This window comes from Myotis yumanensis, unplaced genomic scaffold, assembly GCF_028538775.1.
Source record: "Myotis yumanensis isolate MYYU_CA2020_CCGP unplaced genomic scaffold, mMyoYum1.0.hap1 SCAF_2, whole genome shotgun sequence".
NCBI classification, from domain to species: domain Eukaryota; kingdom Metazoa; phylum Chordata; class Mammalia; order Chiroptera; family Vespertilionidae; genus Myotis; species Myotis yumanensis.
Genome location: NW_027223753.1, coordinates 975,499 through 1,000,196, shown reverse-complemented (window position 1 = coordinate 1,000,196; position 24,698 = coordinate 975,499). Strand labels below are relative to the sequence as shown.

Below are 24,698 nucleotides of genomic sequence, written 5' to 3'. Positions count from 1 at the left end.
AGGGCTCCCCCGGGCCCACCCCAGCCCCACCCACAGGGCTCCCCCGGGCCCACCCCACTTCTTTTATTTTAATCCTCCCCCGAGGACACTTTCCATCGATTTTTAGAGCGAGAGGAAGAGCGAGGGAAAGGCAGAAACATCCATGTGAGAGACACACATCGATGGGTTGCCTCCTGCATGCGCCCCGACTGGGTCCCGGGCCGGGGAGGAGGCTGCAACTGAGGTCCGTGCCCTTGACCAGAATCGAACCCGGGACCCTTCAGTCTGCAGGCCGACGCTCTATCCACTGAGCCAACCAGCCAGGGCCCCACCCCCACTTCTCAGTCGTCCCCGCAAATCCACCCTCCGCATTCCAACGCCACTGCCCACGTCACAGCCACGATTGCTCCCCGGCTCCCCTCTGACTCACACCCAGACCACTGAGTGCCCCTCCCAGCCTCCCGCCCCCCAGCCTTCCAAGGTGAACCTGCAGCTGAGCCAGCCCAGGACCCGCACTGACAGCCAGCAGCCCCCGGGGTCAGCGCCCACCCTGGCGTGGGCGCCTATCCTGACGATGGATGCCCGCCGAGCAGAGGGGCGCCAGGCCATGGCGTGCACGGGTCCCGGCTCCATAGCAGAGGCCAGAGGACGCTGGTCTTGGCCACTGCTGGCCTTTTGCAGAGAGTGGCTCACACAGCCCCCATGGGAACCCCAGGGGCAAGGCCACCGGGACCCCAGCAAGCCCGTGGGCCCCTCATGAAGGCACGGGCTCAGGGGCATCTCTGAGGTGCCAGGCCTTGGGGATGCTGGGGCCCAGATGCTGCCCTGCCCCAGGGCTCAAGGCCAGGGACAGACCAGAGGACAAGGGTGCCCAGCGACAGGCCGGGCTGCCCGGACCTGAGGTGCTGCGAGGCTGGGAGTCCCTGCCCGTGGGCAAGAACTGGACCCTTAGAAGGTGCTGCTCAGGCCCTGAGAGCTGGCCGGCCGGCGGGGCTCAGTGGCTGAGCATCGACCTAGGAACCGGGAGGTCACAGTTCGGTTCCCGGTCAGAGCACATGCCCGGGTCCTGGCCTCGACCCTGGTAGGGGGCCTGCAGGAGGCAGCCGATCCATGATTCTCTCTCATCATTGATGTTTCTATCTCTCCCTCCCTCTCCTTTCCCTTCCTCCCTGAAATCAATACAAATATATTTTAAAAAATACCCTGAGTGCTGAAAATGGTCCTTTGCCCCCAGGGGTGCAGGCAGGGACAGGCGGGAACATGACCGGCCAGAGGTGACCCCTCAGGAGGGACGGCAGCACCATGGACAGCGGCGCTCGCCTGGCCCTGACCGCTGGCTGGTGCTCCCTTATGTGGCCGCACAGGGGGCGGGGTGGCCGGGTGGGGCCAGGTCCCCGAGGCCCCTCTGAATCAGGAGCATCACCGATGAGCCCGGAGCTCACAGCCACCCCCACATCCCGCCCCCAACGAGAGTCAGGCTCCTGGGAAAGCTGGGTCCCGGCCTGTGCTCCTGGCGGCTGCCTCCCTGGCACTGTGCTTGGCACTGAGGCGGGCGCCCGGCGGGGCCCCAGCGTCTCACTCCAGGACCCGAGTGCCCAGGCCGGGCGCCCATGCCAAGGCTGGGGCGGGCCAGAGCCACGTGGGATGGGGCCCAGCAGATGCCAAGGGCCTGGCGTGCCCGGTGCGGGTTTGAGGGCAGCCTGGCGTCTGAGAGCTGCCAGGACGGGCCGGGCCAGGTCACTCAGCACAGGTCAGAGGCCGCTCTGGGCAGGGCCGGCCTGGCAGCCCTCCAGGGCGGCTGGAGCTGAGCACAGAGGCCCGTCTGTCTGGGGCACAGGGCAGCCGTGTGTCCACTGGGCTCTGCCTGAGCAGCACAGCCGGCTATGGGGGAGGGGGGGGTAGCTGCCTTCTCGCCACCCAGCTGCTGCCCCCGGCAGTGAATACAAATGCTCCATGAGCCCGACCGCGTGGCTCAGTGGTTGAACGTCGACCTATGGACCAGGAGGTCATGGCTCGTGCCCAGGTTGTGAGCTCGATCCCCAGCAGGGGGCGTGCAGGAGGCAGCTGGTCAATGATGCTTCTCTCTCATTCATGTTTTTATCTCTCTATCCCTCTCCCTTCCTCTTTTTTTAAAAAAATCAATAAAAACACATTTTAAAAAAATAAAAATGCTCAGTGAGACCTGAAAAGGGCAGAGTGACTCCCCAGCCCCAGAAACAGCCCCCACCCCCATGGGGTAGGGCGGCTGCTTTGCTTCCCACAAGCGGGCCAGCAGCCGGGCTGGGAGCCGCCCAGGACCCGCCCGGGAGCTGGCCGGGTGCTTGTTAGGCCCTGAGGCCCGAGGGCTCGCTGGCCCTCGCCCACGGTCGTCTCGGACACAGAGACATGACGCCCCAGCCACTCCGAGCCCTCCACACGGTCTCCCCTCTGATCGGGTGACCGCGGGGCGGACAGGGCAGTGCAACGCCGACACTGCCAAGCAGAGCTGCTCGGCCTGGCGGAGCTTGGCCTCCCTCCCCGGCTCCAGGCGGCAGAGGGCAGCTGGCCGATGGGCAGGAGGCCCCGCCACTCAGGAACCCGGGCTGTCTCCACGGCCCAACCACCGTGGACCACGGCCACTTGGGTCTGAGCTGCCCAGGGTCTGGGGTCTGAGGTCCAGGCCAACAGCCCCCACTCACTTCCCTCCAGAATCGGACCCAGGCCGCAGGGTCTCCCACGCTCAGGGCTTCCTCAGGGTGACCAGTGGAAGCCTGGTTGCAGCCAGGCCTGGGGTGAGCCGAGGCTGAGCAGAGGCCTGTGCTGTCTAATTAGGGCCTCGTTCTCACTGCAGCCGGGAGAGCCTGCACTAGGCCCCACACGCAGACAAACGTGCAGCTTCTCACCAGGTGGTCGGGGACCAGGAGGCTGTGCAGGGCAGGTGCACCCATCAGGTGGGAAAGGGGTGCAGCCTCCTGTGGGTGGTCTCCTCACTGACCAGCCCCTGCCCCGAGTGCCCAGCTCCGCTGGCCAAGCTGTGTCCCCTGCCATTTGCTGCAGCCCAGGGCTGGCCGGCCCCCAACACGCCCCTGCCCAGACACACCCCTACCCTGACACACCCCTGCCCAGACACGCCACTGCCCAGACACGCCCCTGCCCAGACACACCCCTACCCTGACACACCCCTGCCCCCAACACACCCCTGCCCAGACACGCCCCTGCCCCAGACACGCCCCTGCCCCTGACACACCCCTGCCCCCAACACACCCCTGCCCCAGACACGCCCTTGCCCCTGACACGCCCCTGCCCCCCCTGACACGCCCCTGCCCAGACACGCCCCTGCCCCAGACACGCCCCTGCCCAGACACGCCCCTTCCCCCCGACACGCCCCTGCCCCCCGACACGCCCCTGCCCAGACACGCCCCTGCCCAGACACGCCCCTTCCCCCCGACACGCCCCTGCCCCCCGACACGCCCCTGCCCAGACACGCCCCTGCCCAGACACGCCCCTGCCCCCCCTGACACGCCCCTGCCCCCGACACGCCCCTGCCCCCCGACACGCCCCTGCCCAGACACGCCCCTGCCCAGACACGCCCCTGCCCAGACACGCCCCTGCCCAGACACGCCCCTGCCCAGACACGCCCCTGCCCCCCGACACGCCCCTGCCCAGACACGCCCCTGCCCAGACACACCCCTGCCCAGACACGCCCCTGCCCAGACACGCCCCTGCCCCCGACACGCCCCTGCCCAGACACGCCCCTGCCCCCGACACGCCCCTGCCCCCCGACACGCCCCTGCCCAGACACGCCCCTTCCCCCCGACACGCCCCTGCCCCCCCGACACGCCCCTGCCCAGACACGCCCCTGCCCAGACACGCCCCTGCCCCCCCTGACACGCCCCTGCCCCCGACACGCCCCTGCCCCCCGACACGCCCCTGCCCAGACACGCCCCTGCCCAGACACGCCCCTGCCCCCGACACGCCCCTGCCCCCGACACGCCCCTGCCCAGACACGCCCCTGCCCAGACACGCCCCTGCCCCCCCTGACACGCCCCTGCCCCCGACACGCCCCTGCCCCCCGACACGCCCCTGCCCAGACACGCCCCTGCCCAGACACGCCCCTGCCCAGACACGCCCCTGCCCCCGACACGCCCCTGCCCCCGACACGCCCCTGCCCAGACACGCCCCTGCCCAGACACGCCCCTGCCCCCCCTGACACGCCCCTGCCCCCGACACGCCCCTGCCCCCCGACACGCCCCTGCCCAGACACGCCCCTGCCCAGACACGCCCCTGCCCAGACACGCCCCTGCCCCCGACACGCCCCTGCCCCCGACACGCCCCTGCCCAGACACGCCCCTGCCCAGACACGCCCCTGCCCCCCCTGACACGCCCCTGCCCCCGACACGCCCCTGCCCCCCGACACGCCCCTGCCCAGACACGCCCCTGCCCCCGACACGCCCCTGCCCAGACACGCCCCTGCCCAGACACGCCCCTGCCCAGACACGCCCCTGCCCCCGACACGCCCCTGCCCAGACACGCCCCTGCCCCAGACACGCCCCTGCCCAGACACGCCCCTGCCCCCGACACGCCCCTGCCCAGACACGCCCCTGCCCAGACACGCCCCTGCCCCCGACACGCCCCTGCCCCCCCTGACACGCCCCTGCCCCAGACACGCCCCTGCCCCCGACACGCCCTGCGGCCCTGGAGCCCTCACGCCGCCTGAGCCCCGGCCGCGCCCTCACCTTGAACATCTGCTTCACCCGCTGCCGGGGCAGGTTCACGTTCAGCTTGTGCAGCAGCTGCAGGACCTCGCTGATGCTCAGGCTGCCGTCCCCGTTCTTGTCGGCCTCGTCGAACGTCTGCTTCAGCCACTTTGGGGCCGAGTTAGGGGGCAACACGGTCTCGCGGGGCCCCCAGCCCCCAGCCCCGCACCCCTTCCCTCTCCCGCTCCCAGGTGCGCGGCCCAGCCGGGGCGGGAGGCCCCCCGCAGGCGGACGCCCCCGGCGGCCCTGCCAGGATATTGGTCCCGGGTGCGCTGGCGGCGGGCCAGGCTGTCCTCGTCGCTGATGCCGGCCAGGAGGTAGCGCAGGCCCGTGACCCAGGTGCGCGCCTCGTCGCTGCTGGGCGAGACCAGGTCCAGCGACTGGCGGTGGCTGCCGTGGTAGATGCTGAAGCAGCAGTTGGGGTCGAAGCTGCCGTCGGGGTAGCGCTGGAAGATCTCCGACTGCCGGCCCTCGCTCACCTCCTGGATGGAGTCGATGGAGACTGCGGGGCGGGCGTCACAGCCTCCCGGGCGGGCGCCCCCCCCCCCAGCTGCTGGGGGAGCCCCCCCCCCCCCCACTCACTCTTGGCCTTCTCGTTCTTGCGCGAGGGCCGCCAGCGGATGCAGGAGCGGTGCTCGTCCAGGAAGTAGAAGCGCACCAGGCCCTTGGCGCCGCCTCGGAGCTTCACCATCTGGGTCCCGGCCTGCATGGCGCTCATGCAGCGCTCCACTGGACGCGGCCGCGTAGACGGATGGGCGGGGCGGAGACAGATGGACAGGGCGCCATGAGCACCCCTGCAGCCCGTCCCCACCCCCACGCGCCAGGTGGGTGCGAGACCACCCTCCACCCGCCCGCCAGGGGCCGAGCTCGACGCCCAGGGCTGCTGTGACCCGGAGGCTGGCGCCCGTTACCAGTCCCACCCGGGACCCTGCTCAGGGGCCAGAGCCCTCGGAGAAACAGCGGTTCTGCAGCAGCTGCCCTCCCGGGGGTCACGGCCAGGCCTCACACAGGACCCCTGCCCATCCCGTCCACCACCTGGCCCGGCCCCAGCGCTGCCATGGCCTCCCCAAAGGCTACTGCGCAGGAGACACAGACTTGGTGGCTGAGCTCCTGGCAGGAGCCTCCGTGCCAGGCACAGGCGGGCACCCCTCCCGACGCCCAGCTGGCTCCCCGCCGCCTGCGCCCCTGCCTGGCATGTTCAGGAAAGCCACCCTCCTGCGCGGAGTAGGTGTCGCTGCTCCTGTGGAGGCCACCGCCCGCACAGGTCCGGCTCCAGATCCAAACCTTCGCGCACCCTCCCCCTACGTGCCCGGCTGCTGCTTGCACCTCCCAGGACCAGGGCAGGGCAAGGTTGCTGCCTGGACACGGGCCCCTGGGGTTGGGGGGCGGCCAGCAGAGAGGGGCACGCTAAGGCCATGGCTCCGGCACCAGCACCCGGGCTGCAGGCGCTGCCGCCCCCACCCTGAGCCAAAGCTTCAGAGCCGCCCAAGTGTCCGGCCAGCATGTCCCCCACCCCCCTCTGTCTGCACTCAGCCTCCAGGCCCCGGGGCAGCAGAAGGGGCACTGCTGGAGCCCGGCCCCGAGGAGCCCGAGGGCCAGAGGCTAAGGCTGGGGGCACGCCCAGGCCTGTCACCGCCTCCTGGCCCCACTGGCCTTGGACTGAGGGGGGCTCTGGCCATGGAGGGGCAGGCAGTCCCTGTCCCCTTATCTACTGGGCCGAGCTGCCACCGTGAGGACACGGGCACACTCCCTCCGGCCCAGAAGACGGCCTCCGCCAGGCAGGCCAGGCTCCTGTGGTCCGGCTGGAGGTTGATGACCGGGGACGGACATGCCCAGGTGATGGCCAGGGGTGGGCACCCGGGGCAGGGCGGCCGGCACCCCAGCACACCTCAGCGGCAGGTCAGGGGTTCCCGAGGCCCCGCGGGGCTGCTCCTAGGCCTCTCTGGCCTTGGCCTGCCTGTCACCTGCTGTCCGAAGGCCCCAGGCCAGCCCCCCCCTCCCCCCCAGGACTACGGACAGATTTAAAAGAGCTGAGACTCAGGGTCCGCGGATGGGGAGCCTCTGCCCAGCCTCTGTCCGATCCTGTGCTAATCCGGCCCAGCCGGCCCGAGGATTGAGGCCGGGGGACGCCCAGCCGGCGGCCGGGAGGGGACCGAACAGGCAGCAGGGACTCTCCAGGCCCCAACCACACGGCCCCACAGCCCGGCTGAGTGACGTCAGGCAGGACAGACGGGCCCTGGAAGCCCAAAGAGCAGTTTTCATGGTACCACCCTCTCGGAGGCACCCCCAGGCCCTGCTGGGGGCAGCCTCCCCACTGTCCTCCCCACACTGGACCCCAAGGCTGCTGCCAACTCTCCATCCCAGCCTGAGCCCCCCGTCTCCTGGCCATGGGAAGGGGAGTCCTCGGGTGCCCCCCCCAGCAGAAAGCCCCTCGTTCCTCCCTCCAAAGCTCCCAGAGGATGCAGGGTCCCAGGAGGACGAGCCCTCGCTCCGAAGCCGGGAGTGTTGGGGTCGTTCTGCTGTTTCGGGGAGCTCGCCCTCGTCCTGACAGCGCAGCCAGCACCTCAGCCCGCTCTGCGCTCCCCGCCTCAGGGGAGGCTGGGAAATCAATTCAATCTTCAACCAAACCCCCGGGGGACCCCACAGGTTCTCGGGGCACACTCACACGCTGACCTCCCACCGGGGTGCACCACATTCCCGCCCCAAGTCACTGTGCCTTCATCGAGCCAGCACGCTGGCGGCATTGGGGCCGTGCCCGGGCGGCGTGGGGCGCACATTCCCGCCTCCTTGAACCCCGCCAGCCCCTCCACTGGCCCTGCTCACCCATCCCCAGCCCCTTCCTCCTCCAAACTGCTTTGCCTTTGAAGGACCTTTAAGTGGCCGCTTCCCGAGTCCACTTTACCTGAACGGCCAGCAACAGCGGGACACGTGGGCCCTGCCTCCCCACCTCGCCCCTCTCCCCCCGTCCGCGCCCCTCCTCTTGCTCTGCTGTGGGCCCCGCTCAGCATACAGCAGGCGCTCATCTGTGCTTGGGTGGGGAAGCGGGAGGGCAGAGGCCGCACGGATCAGCCGGATCAGCCGCTGGCCAGCGCTCAAGGGGGAGGGACGGGGGCCACTCACACTCCTGGGAAGCAGCTCCCCTCCGGGTGTGGGGGGGCCTCCCCCAACTGCTTTTATGTCATCAGAGAGTGTGAGTCGGCTTCTCACCCCCCGGCCCCAGGACCCAGTGCCCGGACTCGGGAGCCAGGGCCGGCCTGAGGGGCCACGGGCAGTGCGGCCTGGGGGAGCTTGGCCGGTCTGCAAAGCCCGGCTGAGGGGGGCAGCCGGGAGGGAGGACACCCGGCCACTCCGATGCCCGGAAGTGCCCCCTGACCCCCCACCCCCCAGCCTCCCCGAGGGGCAGGCCTCAGGCTCCAGGGACACCTGTCCTTTCGCGGCCTGAGCAGACGCAGGGAGCGCGCGCGGGTGGGAACTGGCTCTGTGGCCAACCACACTGCCCCCCAGGCCAGCGGGCCGGCCCCACAGAGGCCCCGGGCACCTGTGCTCCCGGAGGGGCTCCTGGCGCCTCCATCAGCCCCAGGTAGGGTGGAGGGACCGTCCGGCATCACCCGGCGAGGAAGGAAGTGTTCCTGATGGGCACGGCGGGCACAGCGTCGGGACTCCCGTGGCCGTGGGCACGAGTGGCCAGGATGCTCTGAGGCTGCAGGGTCAGTGCCTGGGCCTCCCCCGGAGAAGCCCCTCCCAGTGCCGGCACCAGGCCTGCGGGTGCCTCGGGGACCGGAGCCCAGCGAGCAGGCCCCCCACCTGGCCTTCCCCACAGGCTCTCTCCCTGCACCCACCAGGGGCAGACTGGCCTCAGCAGGGCCCCTCAGAGCCCCTCCCCGGCCCCCTGGCCCCTCCATGCCCCCCCCCAACTCCCCCCATGGCATTAATCACAGGTGACAGTCCTGCGGGGAGGACGATTAATAGCTCCCCGGCCTCTGCCCTCGCAGGTGCCCTGGTCTGTGGGTTCAGAGGCTGGGAGGGCCCACAGGCACCCACCTCGGCCAGAGCCCCTCAGGGAGCTGCCCGCCTGTGGGAGCGGCCCAGGGAGCCCCGGGAGCCGCGGGAGAGGAAGCCAGGCTCAGCGGCGGCCAGGGCGGGGGCGCGTTCCTGAAAAGTCACCAGATGGAGCCCGTCGGGAGCAGAGGAAGCTCCCGCCGCGAGGGAAGGGGCACAGTGCCAGGGAGGGGCCTCCGGGCTCCGGGGGAGCCAGCCCTGCCCCCACCGCACCCCACCGGGCCCTCGGGCAGCAGCTGGCCTGGCAGAGCGGGTAGAGCCTCGTGGAGACAGGAAGCAGGAGAGGGCTGAACCCTCCGTCCCTGTCCGCAGCCTCAGCTCCTCCCTCCAGAGCAGCTTCCTGGAGAGCCCGGGCCTCGCGGCCTGCAGGGCGTCAGCCCGCTCCCCAGGGGGCCTCCTCGGGTCTCACCGGACCCTCCTCTGTGCCACGCCCCCCCACGCCCACCGCTGACCGGGAGGGAGCTCAGGTGTGCACCCCGGGGCCTGAAGGCCAGCGAGAATCTCCGCGAACAGCAGCGCAGCTGACGGCCGGCCAGCCGTGGGCCAGGCCTTGAGTCCCTGGGGGTGAGCCTGCAGGTCCCTGAGCTGGGCGCCCTGAGGGACCCACAGGATGGGTGGCTCCCGGGACCGGCCGCGGATGGAGCCTTCCTCGGGCGCCCCCCTGGGTCCCCACCCTCGAGACACAGAGGGTCCTCGGGCCCCTGGGGCGGCTCGAGCAGGTGGACTTCCTTCTCCCTCTGCCAACCTCCCAGCCCCACACACTGCTGGTGGGGGCCCCGTGGGGTGCTGTCCAAGTCAGCGACCTCCTCTGCCCCCCGCGGGGTGGGCGGGGTGCTCATTGCCCTGCCGGAGGCCACGCCCACGGAAGCCCACGCAGGAAGCGGGTCCGGCCAGCGGGAGCCCACGTGCGCCAGCTGGGCACGCAGACCCCGGGAGAAACAGACTGATTACTCAGCCCCTCCCCGAGCCCCTCCCCGCTGGCACCGAGGCGGCCCCCTGCGGCCCCCGGACACACGCCCGGCCCCGGAGAGCAGCGCTTCCGTCCACAGGCTCCGGAGACGGTGCCAGGAGCAGGGGCTGTCGTCATCAGCTCATTAGCTGGGCAGATGGAGGCCGGACAGGACTCGGGCCATCTGCTCGTCCTCAGCCGCACAGCCAAGACCTCCCTCCCGGAGCGGGCGGACGCGCCTCCCAGCCCAGCCGAGCCAGGGGTGTCTGCACGGGCAGCCCACCCACAGCCGCCACGCCGCCCCGGTCACAGAGGGCAGCTCAGCCGGGGTGGGGGGGAGGGGTCAGCGCACGGGCCAGGCGCTCGCTCTGAAGGCTCCCACCCCCTGTGGGGGCTGCCCATGCTGTCCTCTCCTCCATGACAGGCTCAGAGAGGCCGGTGCCTGGCTCGAGGCCACACCGCCCCTGGGCGCTCCGCCCCTGCACCCTACACACGCTCCAGAGCCTCCTAGCGCCTCCCAGTGCCACGCCAATCAGAGGGCATCAGAAACGGGTCCAGGACAACCGGGATCCACACAAATCGCCAGAAGGCCAGCTCCTGCTCGCCTGGACCCCAGCCCTTAACCAGGAGGTCCCTCCACTGTCGGGCCCAAGTCACTCCCACTGCCGCTGCGACGCTGGCCCCTGCCCTCACTGCCTCCCCGACCCCCACTCGGGCATTGAGGGCAGGCAGAGGCCCTGCCTCAGGGAAGCTGTCCCATGGGGTCCCTGCAGGACCAGCCTGGCACCACGCGTCGCCCTCCCAGAGCCCGAGCTCCTTGGCGCCGGGCAGCCCTGGGCAGCTCAGCGGGCTCCCTGCTGGTCTGTGCTGTCCCCCGGGCAGTGCTGGGCCCAGGCCAGGACAGCAGGGCAGATCCGAGCAATAAGCCCCTCCCAGGGCCTCAGCGCACACCCTGTCCCCTCTGGACAGGCGGCTGCTGCCCTGTCCGTGGTGCTGACCGGAGCTCAGCCGCCACACCACCACCGCCAGGAGTTAGGGGGAGGGGAGGTTGGACCAGGCGAGCCCCCAGGGTCCCCCAGGCCAGGACACCCCATATCTGACCCCCAACTGCGGCTGGAGGTCAGGCGCCCTGTGAGCTGAGCCTCGGGCACCTCCTCCCGCTGCCCATCAGGACTGTCCCCGCCCGTCACAGGGAGATGCTCGCACCGGCGGACGGGTCCTCCTGAGACCCCTGCGGAGGGGCCGAGCTCTGCCCACGGAGTCAGTGGGTCACCACGGGCAGCTCAGCGGCCGCCCCGGGCTCCCTGCAGGGGTGGCCACAGTCCCCTTCCTTGAGCCCCTCCCCTCCCCTTTACCTTGGTCCCGGCTGAACCCACCAGGGTCCCCCGGCTCTCCCATGGCCTGTGGGCGCCACCCCTGCCGCTGCTGGCACTGCCCGAGGGGGCCCGGGCGGCAGGCTGGCCCTGCCTGTGCCCATGCCATCAACTCCCCAGGCTGCCTGAGCGGCTGGGCCCGCCCCTCCCTCGGGAGCCCTGCCCTCCTTAACCCTTCCCCGCCCGCCAGCTCCGGCAGCTCGGCCCAAGGGGACTGGGGGGGCACTCAGAGGACAGCGGGGGGCCTGGCCTGTCCCTGTTGGGGCTCCTGGGACAACCCCGCCCCCCCGCTCCTGCCTTCTGGGTCTCCCTGCCTGCTGCACGGCCCCCCAGGGCTGCATGCCCCCCGCACCCCCCCCCCCCCCGTGCTGACAGCCCCCACTCAACCGCAGGCCCTTCTATCCTTACAGTCACCCCAGACCCCCAGGGCTGGATCCAGGACAAGGCACCCCAGCCCAGCACGTCAGGTGGTTAGGGCGACAGCCCCCCGCTGCCTGTCAGGGTGCACAGGGCGGGAAAGCAGGGTCCAGGAGCCCACATCCCTCCTGTGCCCCCTCCCTGCTTCCTCCAGTCCCCCCACAAGGTCCTGGGGTCCCAACGGGTACAGGGGAGCCCCTGACCCAGCTCCCTGTCTGGCCAAACGGTGGGGGGAGTGTGTGCTGAGCAGCCCCCAGCCCCACCGGCCTCCTCGGGGAGCCCTGCCACCCTGCCACTCTGGCATCCAAGGGTCGGAGCGTCTCCCGGGTCCAGGCGGAGATGGCCGCCCCCGGGGCTGCTGTGAGCACCGACCTCTGCCCGCAGCTGCCGACGAGCCGGACCTGCAGCCAGAGGGCGGCTGGGAGGTTTGTGGGGACCCAGAGTCAGAGTTTGGGGCGGGCGGGCGGTGTCACCCCGAGGTATGACCGCCTCCTGCCCGGTGAGGCCCCAGGTGTGGAGAGGGAGGGGCCGGGTCAGCCGTCAGCACCACACCTGGGTCCTGCCCTGGGAATGCCCAGGGCCCGCTGCCCAGCTCCCTTAAAGGGGCAGCTGTTCTCTGCTCACTGCCACTCGCGGAGGCCTGGCCCCTGGGTCAGAGCGTCCACTGCCTGGGCTCGGGGACCTGCCCTCGTGCCTGACCTGTGACCCTCGTGTCCACTCTGGTCACCTGTCCGCTCAGTCCTAGAAGGGAGGGCACCCCGTTTGCCTGACTTTCCTGCTGAGCGGGCGGCCGAGGTGGGGCCCGCCAGGCCGAGAGGGGGCCGGGGTCAGGGAGACCCCTCGGACAGGCCCCTCTGGGAAAGGGCCAGGAGAGGGGAACTGAGGCAGGGAGCCAGGCGGGAGAGGAGCGGCGAGGTGCAACCAGACGGACGGGGAGAGTGAGGATGGTGGGGCCCTGCCCGTGTCCTCGGAGTGGACAGAAGCCCCGCACTCCTCCGCGGTGAGACTCAAGTTCAAGTTCCGATGAATAATCCATGTGCCTCGGCCCCGCCCACCGCCCGCGGCCCCGCGAGAGGACTTCCGTTACCACGGCGGCGATTACAGGCGGTGATTAAAAACCGCCTGCCACACGCGTTAATTTGCTTAAGACTCTCATCTCCTAAATCTCCTCTCTGGGCATTTAAGCAAAATTCTGTCTTTGCGAGCATTTGGCTGGGCGGGTGGTGGGCGGGGCAGCGTGTCTGTGCTGGGCCCCAGGGGTTCAAAGCTTTTCTTGTCGGAAGAGGCTTAACAGGCCCTGTCAGGTGCTGGGGGAGAGGGCCCGGGGCCTGCCTGAGCCCCTCACTGTGGGATGGGGGGTGCCCGTGCCCTGGAGCCCCAGCGCTGCCCTCCAGGCCCTGCTCCGTGCGCCAGGCGCGCTGTCCCTCCGCCGCCGCCACCTCTCCCCTGCCTCCCCCAGGTGCCCTCACTCTGCACCAACCAGACCCGTTTCCTGCCTCGGGGCGACAGGGCAGAGCCCGGGGTTATAGGGAAGGGGCATCCCACCCCTGGGGACGGCGCTCCGGCGCTCAGGCCCGGACACCAGGGTGAGCGGCTGGGTGTGCCCAAGGCAGAGGGCGCCCAGAGCTGTGGTCCCTGCTCCCCCTCCTGGGACTGAGCCCTCACCCTCCACGTCTAAACTGAGCCTGGGCAGGGCCAGCCTGAGGCCGTGTCTGGCCCGAGCTCCATGGGGGCCGGTCCTGGGTGCCCAGGCATTGTCCAGAGGAGACTGTGACCCAAGACATGCGGCCAGCCTGCACCTTGGGCCCAGAGCCCTGGGTTCCTGGCCAGGCCTGCAAGTGGGCAAAGCTTGTCCCCCTCCTGCCTCATGTGCTGGCTTGCGCAATGGGAGCACGGCTCCCAACAGCCATGACCACGTGGGCTGCCGAGCCATCCCTCCCCACCCACAGCTCCCACCCACAGCTCCCCACCCACAGCTCCCACCCACAGCTCCCCACCCACAGCTCCCCACCCACAGCTCCCACCCAGAGCTGAGCCGAGGGTCCGGCTCCGGGAACCTCCCCCATTGCCCACGCTGGCCTCACGCCGGTGCCGCTGTGCCCCCGCCCCACCCCCCCCCCCCCCGTCTCAGGCGGGGGGCTTTCCTGCTCCACAGGCGGGACCGAGGTCACGGTTGGATTCCCGGTCGGGGCACAGGCCCGGGTTGTGGGCTCCATCCCCGGTGTGGGGTGTGCAGGAGGCAGCTGATCCATGATTTCCCCTCATCATTGATGTTTCTCTCCCTCTCCCTTCCTCTCTGAAACCAATAAAAATATTTTTAAAAAGAAGACACAAGAAGAAGAAGAAATGGTTGGATTTGGGGTCCGTGGAGTGGGGGGCAGGGGGCAGCAGGGGAGGTGGAGTCCCACTGGCCAGGGTGGTCATCGCCTGAGGGTCGCCCAGGGCGGAGGGGAGCTGAGGCCCCGCCGTGGTGACTGACTCGTCCCAGAGACCCAGGCCCCAGCCAGACCGCTGAGAGGAGGCCAGAGGAGGCCGGGAGGAGGCTGGGAGGAGGCCGGGAGGAGGCTGAGAGGAGGCCAGAGGAGGCCGGGAAAAATGGGGCGATTCGGATAACAAAGGTCAGGGAATGGAGGCCACAGCCAGCCAGAGGGATCGGGCTTCCGGAAGGTTCTGCCTGAATGGTCACAGCCCCCATGTCCAGGGGACAGACCCTGCCGGTGGCACTCTCAGCCATAACTCTCGTCACTCCCACCCTCCTCCCTCCCCACAGCCCGGCCCTGAGGCCCCTGCTCCACCGGCAGAAGGGGCCTGGCCAGGTCACAGGATCAGGGCCCGGCCCCTGGCCGCTCTGACCTCATTGCTGGGAGCCCTCGGGAGCAGGCCCTGCCTGCACCGCCTGGCCCCGCCGCCCTGTGCCAGCCTGACCTAGATTCCACACCACGGGCAGCAGCCAGGCAGAACCACAGCCAGCCTGGCACCGAGACAGGCAGGCCCGATTCCAGGGCAAGCGCTGCCCCAAGCTACAGCCCCGCCCAGCCTGGGACACCCTCCCCTCAGCGCCCCCTGCAAGGTCAGTCAGGAGCTGCCCGTGACCTGGCCCCACCCCTTCCCACAGCAGCCCCGCTGACCTGCGTGCTATGCGCCCTGGGCACCGGGCGGGAAGCCGCTGGGCCATTGCACTGATTAAAATGCATAAATCCTGACATCAGAAGCGCGCGCATGCAGATGCACCCGATCAGCCCCTGCCGCTGGCTCTGGGGAGCCCTGGGTGGGGGTGGGCAGAGGCGGGGTCCTGGGGGTCCCAGTATCCGCAAAGCCCGGGAAAGACCAGACCACTGCACCGGAGCCCAGGGCCTCGGGGAGCTGGGGGCCTCGGCCTGGGTGCAGACCCTCTCCTCGGGCTGGGCCGGCAGGGGGTGAGGGGCTGAGGGCACCCAGGGGCCCGGGCAGGGTGGGAGCGTGCCAGCTGGGGCCCATCTGCCGGCCTGGGAAGGAGCCGGAGGAGAGAAGGGCAAAGGTCAGGGGCTGTCTGCCAGACCCCTCCCTGGACGTCAGCACCGGCCCTGCTCACGGTAACAACAGGGGATGGCCCGTGGTGTCCACTGACACCGTCCTCCCACGCTGCCGGCCTGGTCTCCCGTGACGACGCAGTTTTGTGTAAAAATTACTCTTAAATGCACTGCGCTTGGCTGCCACTCACGGCGCTCACACGGAAACCATCTTCAGACTGGGAGTGCGTGCGTCTCCAGCAACAGAACGGGGTCAGCATCAGACGGGCTGTGGTTCATAGACTCTGTCACCAGGACGCATGCGGGGCAGGCCAGGCGCCTGGGAGGGGCCATGGGGGCACGGCCCACGGTTTAGCCCCAGTGGGCATCTGGGGAGTGAAGGGGCTGCTCTAAGTGGCCAGCACCTGCGAGGTTCCAAACCTATGCACCCAGGAGGGACAGGAGCCCAGGAGGGACAGGAGCCCAGGAGGGACCAGGAGCCCAGGTGGTACCAGGAACCCAGGAGGGACCAAGTACCAAGGAGGGATCAAGTGCCCAGGAGCCCAGGAGGGACCAAGAGGGACCAGGAGGGACCAGGTGCCCAGGAGGGACCAGGAGGGACCAGGAGGGACCAGGTGCCCAGGAGGGACCAGGAGGGACCAGGAGGGACCAGGAGCCCAGGAGGGTCCAGGAGGGACCAGGAGGGACCAGGAGCCCAGGAGGGACCAGGAGGGACCAGGAGGGACCAGGAGGGACCAAGAGGGACCAGGAGCCCAGGAGGGACCAGGAGGGACCAGGTGCCCAGGAGGGACCAGGAGGGACCAGGAGGGACCAGGAGCCCAGGAGGGACCAGGAGGGACCAGGAGGGACCATATGCCCAGGAGGGACCAGGAGGGACCAGGTGCCCAGGAGGGACCAGGAGGGACCAGGTGCCCAGGAGGGACCAGGAGGGACCAGGTGCCCAGGAGGGACCAGGAGGGACCAGGAGCCCAGGAGGGACCAGGTGCCCAGGAGGGACCAGGAGGGACCAGGAGGGACCAGGAGGGACCAGGAGGGACCAGGTGTCCAGGTGGGACCAGGTGCCCAGGAGGGACCAGGAGCCCAGGTGGTACCAGGAGCCCAGGAGGGACCAGGAGCCCAGGAGGGACCAGGAGGGACCAGGAGAAACCAGGTGCCCAGGTGGGAGCGTGAGGCTGACTTGGCGAAGGGGCCGCCGCTGGGGAGGTGTTGCTCCTCGCAGCCGAGACCCGGTGCCGTGTGGTCCTGCCACGCGGCCCGGGAGAGGCGCCCAGTGCGGGAGAGGCCGCACACACCGCGCTCGCCACGTCCGGATTGAATCACTTTAGCGCCAGAGGAGCGACGGTTGCATAAGCGCAGATATTAAAAGCCAGCGAGACTCCGAGCGCAGGGCCGGCGACGGGAGCTAAACTCGGCCTCACGACCAGGCCTGCAGCCGGTCTGTGGGCTCAGGTCTGGGCTGGGGCCTCTCTGGGGACAGGGCCGTGCCGTCACTGCCACCCGGTGCCCAGGGTCCCGCCCGGCACCCAGCTCGCTCTCGTTTAGCGCTTACTGAGTGGCCCCGGGATCCAGGCGCAGGTGGCGGGGAGGGCCAGCGCGGGGAGGGGTGCTGCCCTGGCGACACCCCCAGCCAAGCCGCCTTCCCCGAGACCCGGCCACTGATGGGCCCCAAGAAGTCAGAGTGAGCGCAGGGCGGCCCTGCCAGGCTGCTGGTCCCACCCGGCCACGCCACCCAGTACCTCCCTGGTCCCCGATGCAGCGCCCGCCCATGGTGATGGCTGAGCCCCGCCTGGGCTTTCCGAGGCTCTGCTCCGGTGGCTGGTGACCCCAAGGGGGATGAGCGGGGGTGGGGGCCCCTGTGCCCGACGCCCCCAGGTGTCTGTGCCTCACTCTCCCTGGGCCTCCATCAGTCCCCATCCGTCTGCCCGTGCGCTCTCCTGAGGAAGCCCCCAAGAGCGGGCACTGCTGAGCTTGTCCTGGCCCAGCTCCTTGGGGGGGCCCCAGCTCCAGCCCCCAGGTCTCTGTGGGCACCCCCTGTAAGTCAGGCCGGCGGGGGGCGGGGGGGCAGCCCCAGGGAGAGACAGCCCCAAGGCTCCCCCCTCTGGGCCCTGCTGTCCCAACTCAGTCTGCTGATCGGGGAGTGCCTTTCCTCACAGACACAGAGCACCCCAAGTCCAAACAGCCTCACACAGCGCCCCACTGCACCCACCGGAGAGTGGAACAGGCATGCGCAGCTGCAGCCGCTTCAAAAACACACAAACAGTCCCGCCCACCAGGAGCCGCCTCCCCCAGCTGCTCTCAGGTGTGGGGTGGAGGTGGGCGCAGAGGGGGAGGGGGGACGGGTGCCCCGAAAGCTCTCAGGCCTCTGCCCTTTGCATTACACCCCTTCTGCAGCGAAATCCTCCCCCCAACCTCAGGAAGGAAGGAGCGCTCTCCCAGCGGGTGGGCCGGGGGGCACCAGGCTGCACCTGCCCACTCCCCCCCCCCCCCGCCCCCGCCTGGGCCGAGACCCCCTTTCCTGCTCACCTGTGCTCCCGCCCCAGCCCTGCAAAGAGCCTGTGAACTACTGAAGTGTGGGGACCCCCCACCCCCGGGAGGCAGGTGGGGCTGTCGGGCTTGGTGGAGGGGTGGTGGGAGCCCGCGCCCCCCAGCTCGGGCCTCTCCCAGGCTGGGCGCGGGTCCGGGGCAGGGCAGGTGGATGGGGCGCCTGTCGGGCCTCTGGCGGCTCCTACCCCAGAGTGGCCTGAACTCGGGTCCAGGTGCCCGCTGGCCTCGCTCCACTCAGAGACCCTGAGGCCGGGCTGCTCCCCGCCCCCCACAGCAGCGGGTGCCCAGGAAATGGGTCTAACAGCCGGGCAGGGTCCAGACACCGCCGAGGCCAGCCTGACCCCGGACACCTGGAGAAGCCCACGCGCCCACACCCTCCCTCCCCCAATCCAGGGGCGTCGTGGGACCGGGGAGCCCCAGGGTCCTGCTGGGCCCTGCACCCCAGCATCCCGGCCAGGAAGCCTGGGTCGGCCATCAGGCCCCATTCCCAGCGGCCACCTGCTGCTCCGAACGGCCCAGCGGCCAGAGAGGCGGGGCGGCCTCTGCAGCAGGCTCTGAGCTTGAGCCGCGGGGCCTGGGCTCCCACACCCCCTGCTGCCCACCCGGTGAGCCTCAGGCGTGGGGCCTGGACCAGAGACCGGCCTCCCCGAGCTCAGTGACCTCATCTGTGAAGCGGGTGATGGCGGTTGTGAGTGAGTGAGTGACCGCAGAGACGGTGAGCCGCGTGCCGGAGGGCGTGGGCCCCATGAGGCCGGCTTCCTTGCTGGGGGGGGGGGGGGGGCGGGGGAGAGAGGAGGGGGGAATCGGCTCCCGGAGGCGGACCCTCAGGAGCCCCTGCTCAGCCCGGAAGCAGGACTGGGGGGTGGGGGGGGGGGTGCAGTTTAGAACAGATGGATGGGCCCAGTGTTCGGGGAGAGAGGCCTCTTGTTGGGCTCCCCCCGGCCCCTCACACCCCCCACACCGGCCCCGCACAGCGCCACCCGACTCCTCAGGCCCCTGGTCGAGGGCAGGGTGCCGGGCTGGCTCCGGGCCTCACCCAGAGCCTCGCCTGGAGCCCTGAGCTGTCCGCTCTCCAAACACTGAACCTGACTTCCCTCCAACGGGCTCTCCCTCTCCCTGGAGAGCGGCTCTGCCTGGGGCCTGTCAGGAAGGCCGTGTCTACGAACAGCCCCGCCTCTGCCCAAGCTCGCCCTCCACACCCGGACCGGCCAGCGCCAAGCTCCGTGCTGCTCAGGGCCACGCGGGCGGGTGGGAAGGACCGTCAGAGCCGGGCCAGGGCCTGGGGCTCCGAGGCTGCAGCTGCTCTGCCCCTGCGCCCGCTCCCGCCTGCTTCATGAGGGGGGGTAGGGAGACCCCTGCCTGCCTTCCCGGGGGGCGGTCACTAGCGGCCGCAGGATCTGGGAGCAGACATCACCGAGGTGGGGGGAGGCCCCCGGGACCTGCCTGGTCCCAGGAGAGAAGGGGTGGGGGGGGAGGCAGACCAGCCAATCACCAGTCACCGTGGGCCCTGCGGTGTGAGGTGGGGCCCCTGCCTCTGGCTCCCAGGGGCTGAGGCGGAGGGTGAGGTGGGCAGGGACATGGCCATTGTCGGGGGCCGTGTGGTGGCCCCGGAGGTGCCTCCGCACCCAGAGCTTGCAAATTCGACCACATTTGGAAACAGGTCTTTGCAGATGTCGCCAAGATTTCCGAGAGGAGCTCATCCGGGGCCACTCAGGGGCCTGACCAGTGTCCTCACGGGAAGAGGGGTGGCGGGGACACACGGGCGCCGTGGGCAGGGACCCCTGGGCCGCCAGCCGCTGGACCTGGGGAGGCTCCCCACCGCAGTCTGCGAGGCCGGCCCTGCCCACCCTGCACCTCGGGCGCTGGCCTCCGGGCTGTGAGGCCCTGACTGTGGGCCCGGACACCCCAGCACCGGGAGGCAGGGCTGGGCGGTGGGCACAGGGGTCAGGAAGAGGGGCGCCTCCTGAGAAGGTGGTGCTGAGCCCGGGGCTGGCTGCCAGGGGGCGGCCGGGACAAGGGCTGCGGCCCGGAGCCTCCCCAGCTGCAGGGAGCCCCACTTCGCTCCGTGATCTGGTCAGATGGGAGGGCAGGGAGGGCAGTAGGCGGGTGACCGGCAGAAGTCCCACAGCTGCTGGGGGAAAGGGGAGGGGAGAGGAGGGGAGAGGAGGGGAGGGGAGGGGAGGGAAGAGGAGGGGAGGGGAGGGGAAGGAAGGGGAGGGGAGGGGAGGGGAGGCGAGGGGAGGGGAGGAGAGGAGAGGGGACAGCCAGGTGCCCAGCTCAGCTGGGAGGCTCCCTGCGTCCTGCCTGTGAGGCCAGGGGCTGAGCAGAGGGACCGGCAGAGACCTGCCCCCAGTCCTCGCCTTCCTGCCCGCCAGGTCGGTGGCTCAGGCGCTCACGGGCCGTAAATGGAGGCGCGTCACCTGGAGCCACAGGCCTGGCCGCCTCCGGACTCCTCACACTGTCCCGGCTGCCGGTCCCATCGGCCCCTCTGAGCACCCAGAATCTCAGGGAAGGCAGGAGCCCCTTGCGCACCCCTGCCGGGTCCCGGGGGGCGGTGAGGTGGGTGCTGACCCGTGGACGCTGGAGAGTGGATGGCCCTGCCCGACCGCCCCAGGCCCGGCTTCTTGGCCATCACCCGGCCTCCGGGGGGCCCCCACCCCACACCCCAGGGCCTGAGGCGCAGCAGGAGCTGAGAAAACAGGTGTGAGGAGTGTGCGCTGATCTGTGGGGGTGGAGACCCCTGAGTCAGTGCGGAGGCTGCTGGGAGCACAGAAGGGAGCACAGACACAGGAAGGAGCGCAGCGGGGGGCAGGACAGGGCCGCTGTGCCCGGAGGAGGGAGGACACACACACACCCCACAGCAGGGGCCAGCGGCCGGAGGAGCCCCCACTGGACGCAGCCCCTGGGAGCCAGTGCCAGGAACCCCGCCGGCCCCGGCCCCTCCACAGCCTGGGCCGGGCAGCGCTTTGCTGGGCGGGTGACCGGGCGGCCTCCTTTGTCCCTTTGTGCTGGGCAGCGCGAGGGACAAAGCCCCGCCGGCAGCAGCTGCGGAGACCAACGTCTCCAGGAGCCCTTCCTCCCTGCGAGATGCGAGATGCGAGATGTGAGATGCGGGTGTTACACAACAGACCTAAGAATAAGCCGAGGGCGGCAGCGGGGAGCGGGCGTCCTGCCTCCTGGGCCCTGGCGCTGGGGGGGGGGGGGGGGGGGCGCAGGGAGGAGGTGCAATGGGCCAGCGGCGCCTGCACACACACACACACACACACACACACACACACTCGTCCTGCTCCTGCCTGGGCCGGGGACCAGCTAGAGGCAGAGGGTCCCGGGTGCCACCTCCCGCACCTGGACGCCGGGTCTGCGGAGTCCTGATCCCGCCTGGCTCCCAGGGGCTGGCGTGCGGTGGGGACCAGCAGGTGCAGCCCCAGAAGGTCCTGGGCCGTCCATGCCCAGTGGCCCCGGGGTCAGAAGTCCTGGCTGGGCCTTGAATGGCCCGAGAGCAGCAGCCACGGAAGCTGGTTTTTCGTGGGCCCGGTCCCCAATGCTGCCCCCCCAGAGGTCACCGACACAGGCCCCCCGCACACAGGGCCAGGGGCTGGGTGGACGAGGGGGGGTGGGGGAGGGGCGGCTGGCCTGGCAGAAACAGGAGTGCCCGCTGGCAGCCCACCCCTCGCCCTGCCCCCTGGGGAGCAGGTGGCAGGCAGCCCAGGCCTCCCGGCCCCATGCCCCCCTCCCGGGGAGCCGGCTGGGGCGGGCGCGGTGGTTCCCAGCTAATGAAGGAGTTCTCTTCGCGCGCAGTAACAGAATCTGTACAAACGGGCCGCAGCTCTTCATCTGCTGCGGACATTAAACATTAAAATCCAATTACAACCCGTATTGTCGGGCCTGCTGCGCTGCTTACGACGGCAAGCCGCGTGCCGGGTGGGGTTACGTAACCTGAACTCTCGGCCGAGGGCCCGAGGGCCTCCTGCCCCTCAAAGCCCCCCTAGAGGGCCTATGGGGGGGTCCTCTCCCACCCACCAGCCCCTCTGGCTCCTGGGGACCCAGCTGAGGGGCGGGTCCTGCCTGGTCACCCACAGGAGGGACCATTACCACCTGATGGACAGCCTCCTGTGCAGGGGGGCAGCAGGCCCTGGCTGGGTGACCCCTGCCCGCCTCGCTGGAGCCTCCTGCTCACTGCAGGCCCCGGATGGGCCGGGGTCCAAGAAGTTAGGGCACAGACCCAGCCCTGGGGAGCCCGGGGCAGGCCAGCTCTCACCTCCTGGGGCCGGGCGAGGACGGGCCGGGGCCACCAGCACCCGGGCCTTGAGGGCAGGAGGCCGTGGGGACCCTCCACACCTGGACAAGCACACACCCCGCCTGCCGCACGCCTGCCGCCCCCACCCTTCCGGGAGCCCCAGGGCCTCCCCTCGGACCGCGCAGAGGCGTGGCTACAGGGCTGGGCCAGGATCCAATGGGATGGGGGCGGCTGGGGGTCTTCAGCGTCAGTCCCCTCTGTCATCTCAGGCCAGGGCTACGGCCCAGAGACAGGCCCACTGGTCAACCTGGAGAGGGGACGGTGACCTTCGACCTCTGGCCTGCCCCTCCCCTGAGGCCATGGCGCCCGGGCTCCCCTTGGCTCTGCGGCTGGTGCTCTGCTGGAGCCTGTGGGCCCAGACGGCCTGGCAGGGCGCCCGTGGGCTCCTGGAGACAGAAGCACTGGGTGCCGTGGCCCAGGCGCCCGACAGCTGAGTGTCACCCTCAGTCATCGGGGCCTCGAGGGTTCGAGGAGACAGACCAGGCCCGTCGTCACAGGCAAGACACAGCGGAGGTCACAGGAGGAAGGCCAGCCTGGAAGGGGGGCAGCGGTCCCTCTGTCCACCCCAGGGGTCACTGAGCTGGGGGAGGGGGGGCCTCCTGTTTCCATGGAGCCTCCCCTTCCCAGGCCCAGAGTGCCGCGTCCCCTAGAGGATGCCCGAGCCCCGGGGAGCGGTGCCCCCGCCAGCACCCTGCAGCCTGGCCGGGTCCCGCCTGCCCTCCGTGCCCCCCGGGACCCCTGCCCGCTGTGCCCCCGGGACCCCTGCCCTCCGTGCCCCCGGGACCCCTGCCCGCTGTGCTGCCGGAGCCGGGCCCGGGTCCAGCAATGGCACCTGCTGCCCAGACACCGTGCCCAGCCGGGCGCTGCTGCGTGTCCACCGCCCCTCCCTGAAGCCCCGGCCGGCCCTGCCCCCCTGCGCCCCCAGCCAGGGGGACCGTCCCATCTGGGGGGTCCCATCTCCGGGGTCCCATCCGGGGGTCCCGTCCCGGGCTCAGTCTCAGCACTCACAGCCCCAGGGGAGGCGCTGGCACAAGGGAGCCCCCCATCCCTCAGCCCCACCTGCGGCGCCAGGACCCTTCACCTGCCCCACCCACACCCCCTCCCCTGCCGCCTCTCGGGGATGGGCGCCCCCTTCGGTCCGGGCGGCCCAGGCGGTTCAGCGTACCGCCCCCCCACCCCACTCCCCCCCGCCCCGCTGCTGGGAGTGCGGGGAGCAGCACGCCCCTCCCTCCGCTGCCCGGACCGACCGGCGCCCCGCGTGTCCAGGACCCGGACTGGCGGGCACAGTCCCGGGCGGCGCGGCACCTACTGTGCTTCCGCGGGGCGGCTCCCGCGTCCATTGTCTCGGCGGCAGTGGCGGCGGCGCGGGGGGCGCGGGGGGGCGGGGGGTGGGGGTCCTCAGCGGCCGGGCTCCGGCTCCCGCTCCCGCTCCCGCTCCGGCGGCATCTCCGGCTCCAGCCCGCGGCGGGCTGTGCGCACCGACACTGCGCCCCGAGCCGGCTGCGCGGGGAGCGGAGAGCCGAGCGCGCTGTCACTCGTGCCGCCTGCACACACCCCCTGCCCGCCCCGCGTGGGGAGGGGGCCGGGGTGCGGGCTCCGGCGGGCGCAGAGCCGGCGCGAAGCACAGAACAGGGCGCAGAGCAGCGGGCGGGGGGCGCACCGCGGGGCCAGCAGTCCGCCCGCTCCCGCCGGACCCAGGGCTTTCCCGGCGGGTGCGCCGCCGCCTCCCTGTCCCCCGCTTCCCCGGCAGGACCTGGAGGGGCGGCCCAGGACCGCGTCCCCGTCCTGACGCCTGCGGCTGGGCCCCGGGGCAGGGGGCACTCCCGCCCACACCCACTGCTGCCTGGACCCGCCCGCAGGATGCGAGGGGCTCGCAGAAACCTGCATAGATGCCTGGATCTGGGGGGGGGGGGGCACCCCTGGTTCACCTCGGGGCAGCCTGCCTGGTGGGGGAGGGGCCCTAATGCTGCTGACCGGCCCACCTGGCCCCGTGCCTGGGCCGCCCCTCCTTCCCAAACGGCCCCTCCTGGAGGCCCCAAAGCAGGGACCGACCCTGGATTCTACAGACGCTCCTTCCTTCCTGGGAGCCTCCCTCCCAGCCCCCTCCCAGCCCCCCTAAGCCCCTCCCCCAGCCCCCCAGCCCCCTCCCAGCCCCCCTCGGCCCCCTCCCCCCCGCGGGCAGCAGTGGGGGAGGAGAGCTGGCACAGGTCTGGAGAGGCAAAGACCCCCGCTGGCCCTGGTCTGGTGACTTCACAGAAGACACCAGCCGGCCCCTGGCCCGCTCCCTGCAGGCCAGCTGGTGGCCCCCGCCAGCCCCGCCCCTCTCTGGGCCTCCGTGTCCCCAGTAAAACACCTGCTGATCCCTAAGCTTCTTTCCAGATCGCTGCCGCCCAGAGAGGCCTCTGACTCTCCCCACGCCACACAGCGGCCTCCTGGGCTGTGCCGTGGGCCCCAGGCCGGGCCTCAGGGCCCCTCCCAGAGCCAAGGCCGCCCCCCCCACCCCCAGAGCCTCGGCACCTGCGGGGCCAGCTGAGCTCCTGAGCCTTTCCACTTCCCAGCGCCCCAGACAGGGCCGCGCCCCAATTCCCAGCCCTGTGCCCAGCTGTGCGCTCCAGGGCTGTTCTGCCCGCTGAGGCCAGGCAGCCTCTGCTCAGGGCAGCATCGGGCACCACCCCACCCGCTCCCCCGGGCTGTGGGCTGCAGCGAAGACCCCACCGTCATTGCTGCGGCGATGAGAGCAGCCCTCCCGCCCACCCAGGGCACAGGTGCTGTCACTCAGGGGTGGCTACTCCCTGGCTTCCTCTCCTCCCCGCCAGGGGCCCGATGCCCAGACCA

The 24,698-nt window shown here is 70.9% G+C and overlaps 1 protein-coding gene across 2 annotated transcripts in view; it reads right to left on the bottom strand.

Annotated features, from left to right (window-relative positions):
• The window catches only part of PLCH2 (phospholipase C eta 2), a 50,772-nt gene that overhangs the window by 17,702 nt on the left and 8,372 nt on the right, over nucleotides 1-24,698 (bottom strand). The window contains exons 1-4 of one of the 2 annotated variants that reach the window (XM_070403887.1): nucleotides 11,079-11,179; nucleotides 5,298-5,444; nucleotides 4,949-5,217; nucleotides 4,695-4,823 (exon numbers count right to left, since the gene is read on the bottom strand). In XM_070403887.1, coding sequence (XP_070259988.1) covers nucleotides 4,695-4,823; nucleotides 4,949-5,217; nucleotides 5,298-5,444; nucleotides 11,079-11,121 — 588 coding nt within the window. In that variant the 5' untranslated portion in view covers nucleotides 11,122-11,179. Of the gene's footprint in view, nucleotides 1-4,694; nucleotides 4,824-4,948; nucleotides 5,218-5,297; nucleotides 5,445-11,078; nucleotides 11,180-24,698 lie in introns of those variants that run through there. The other variant, XM_070403886.1, reaches the window with a different exon arrangement.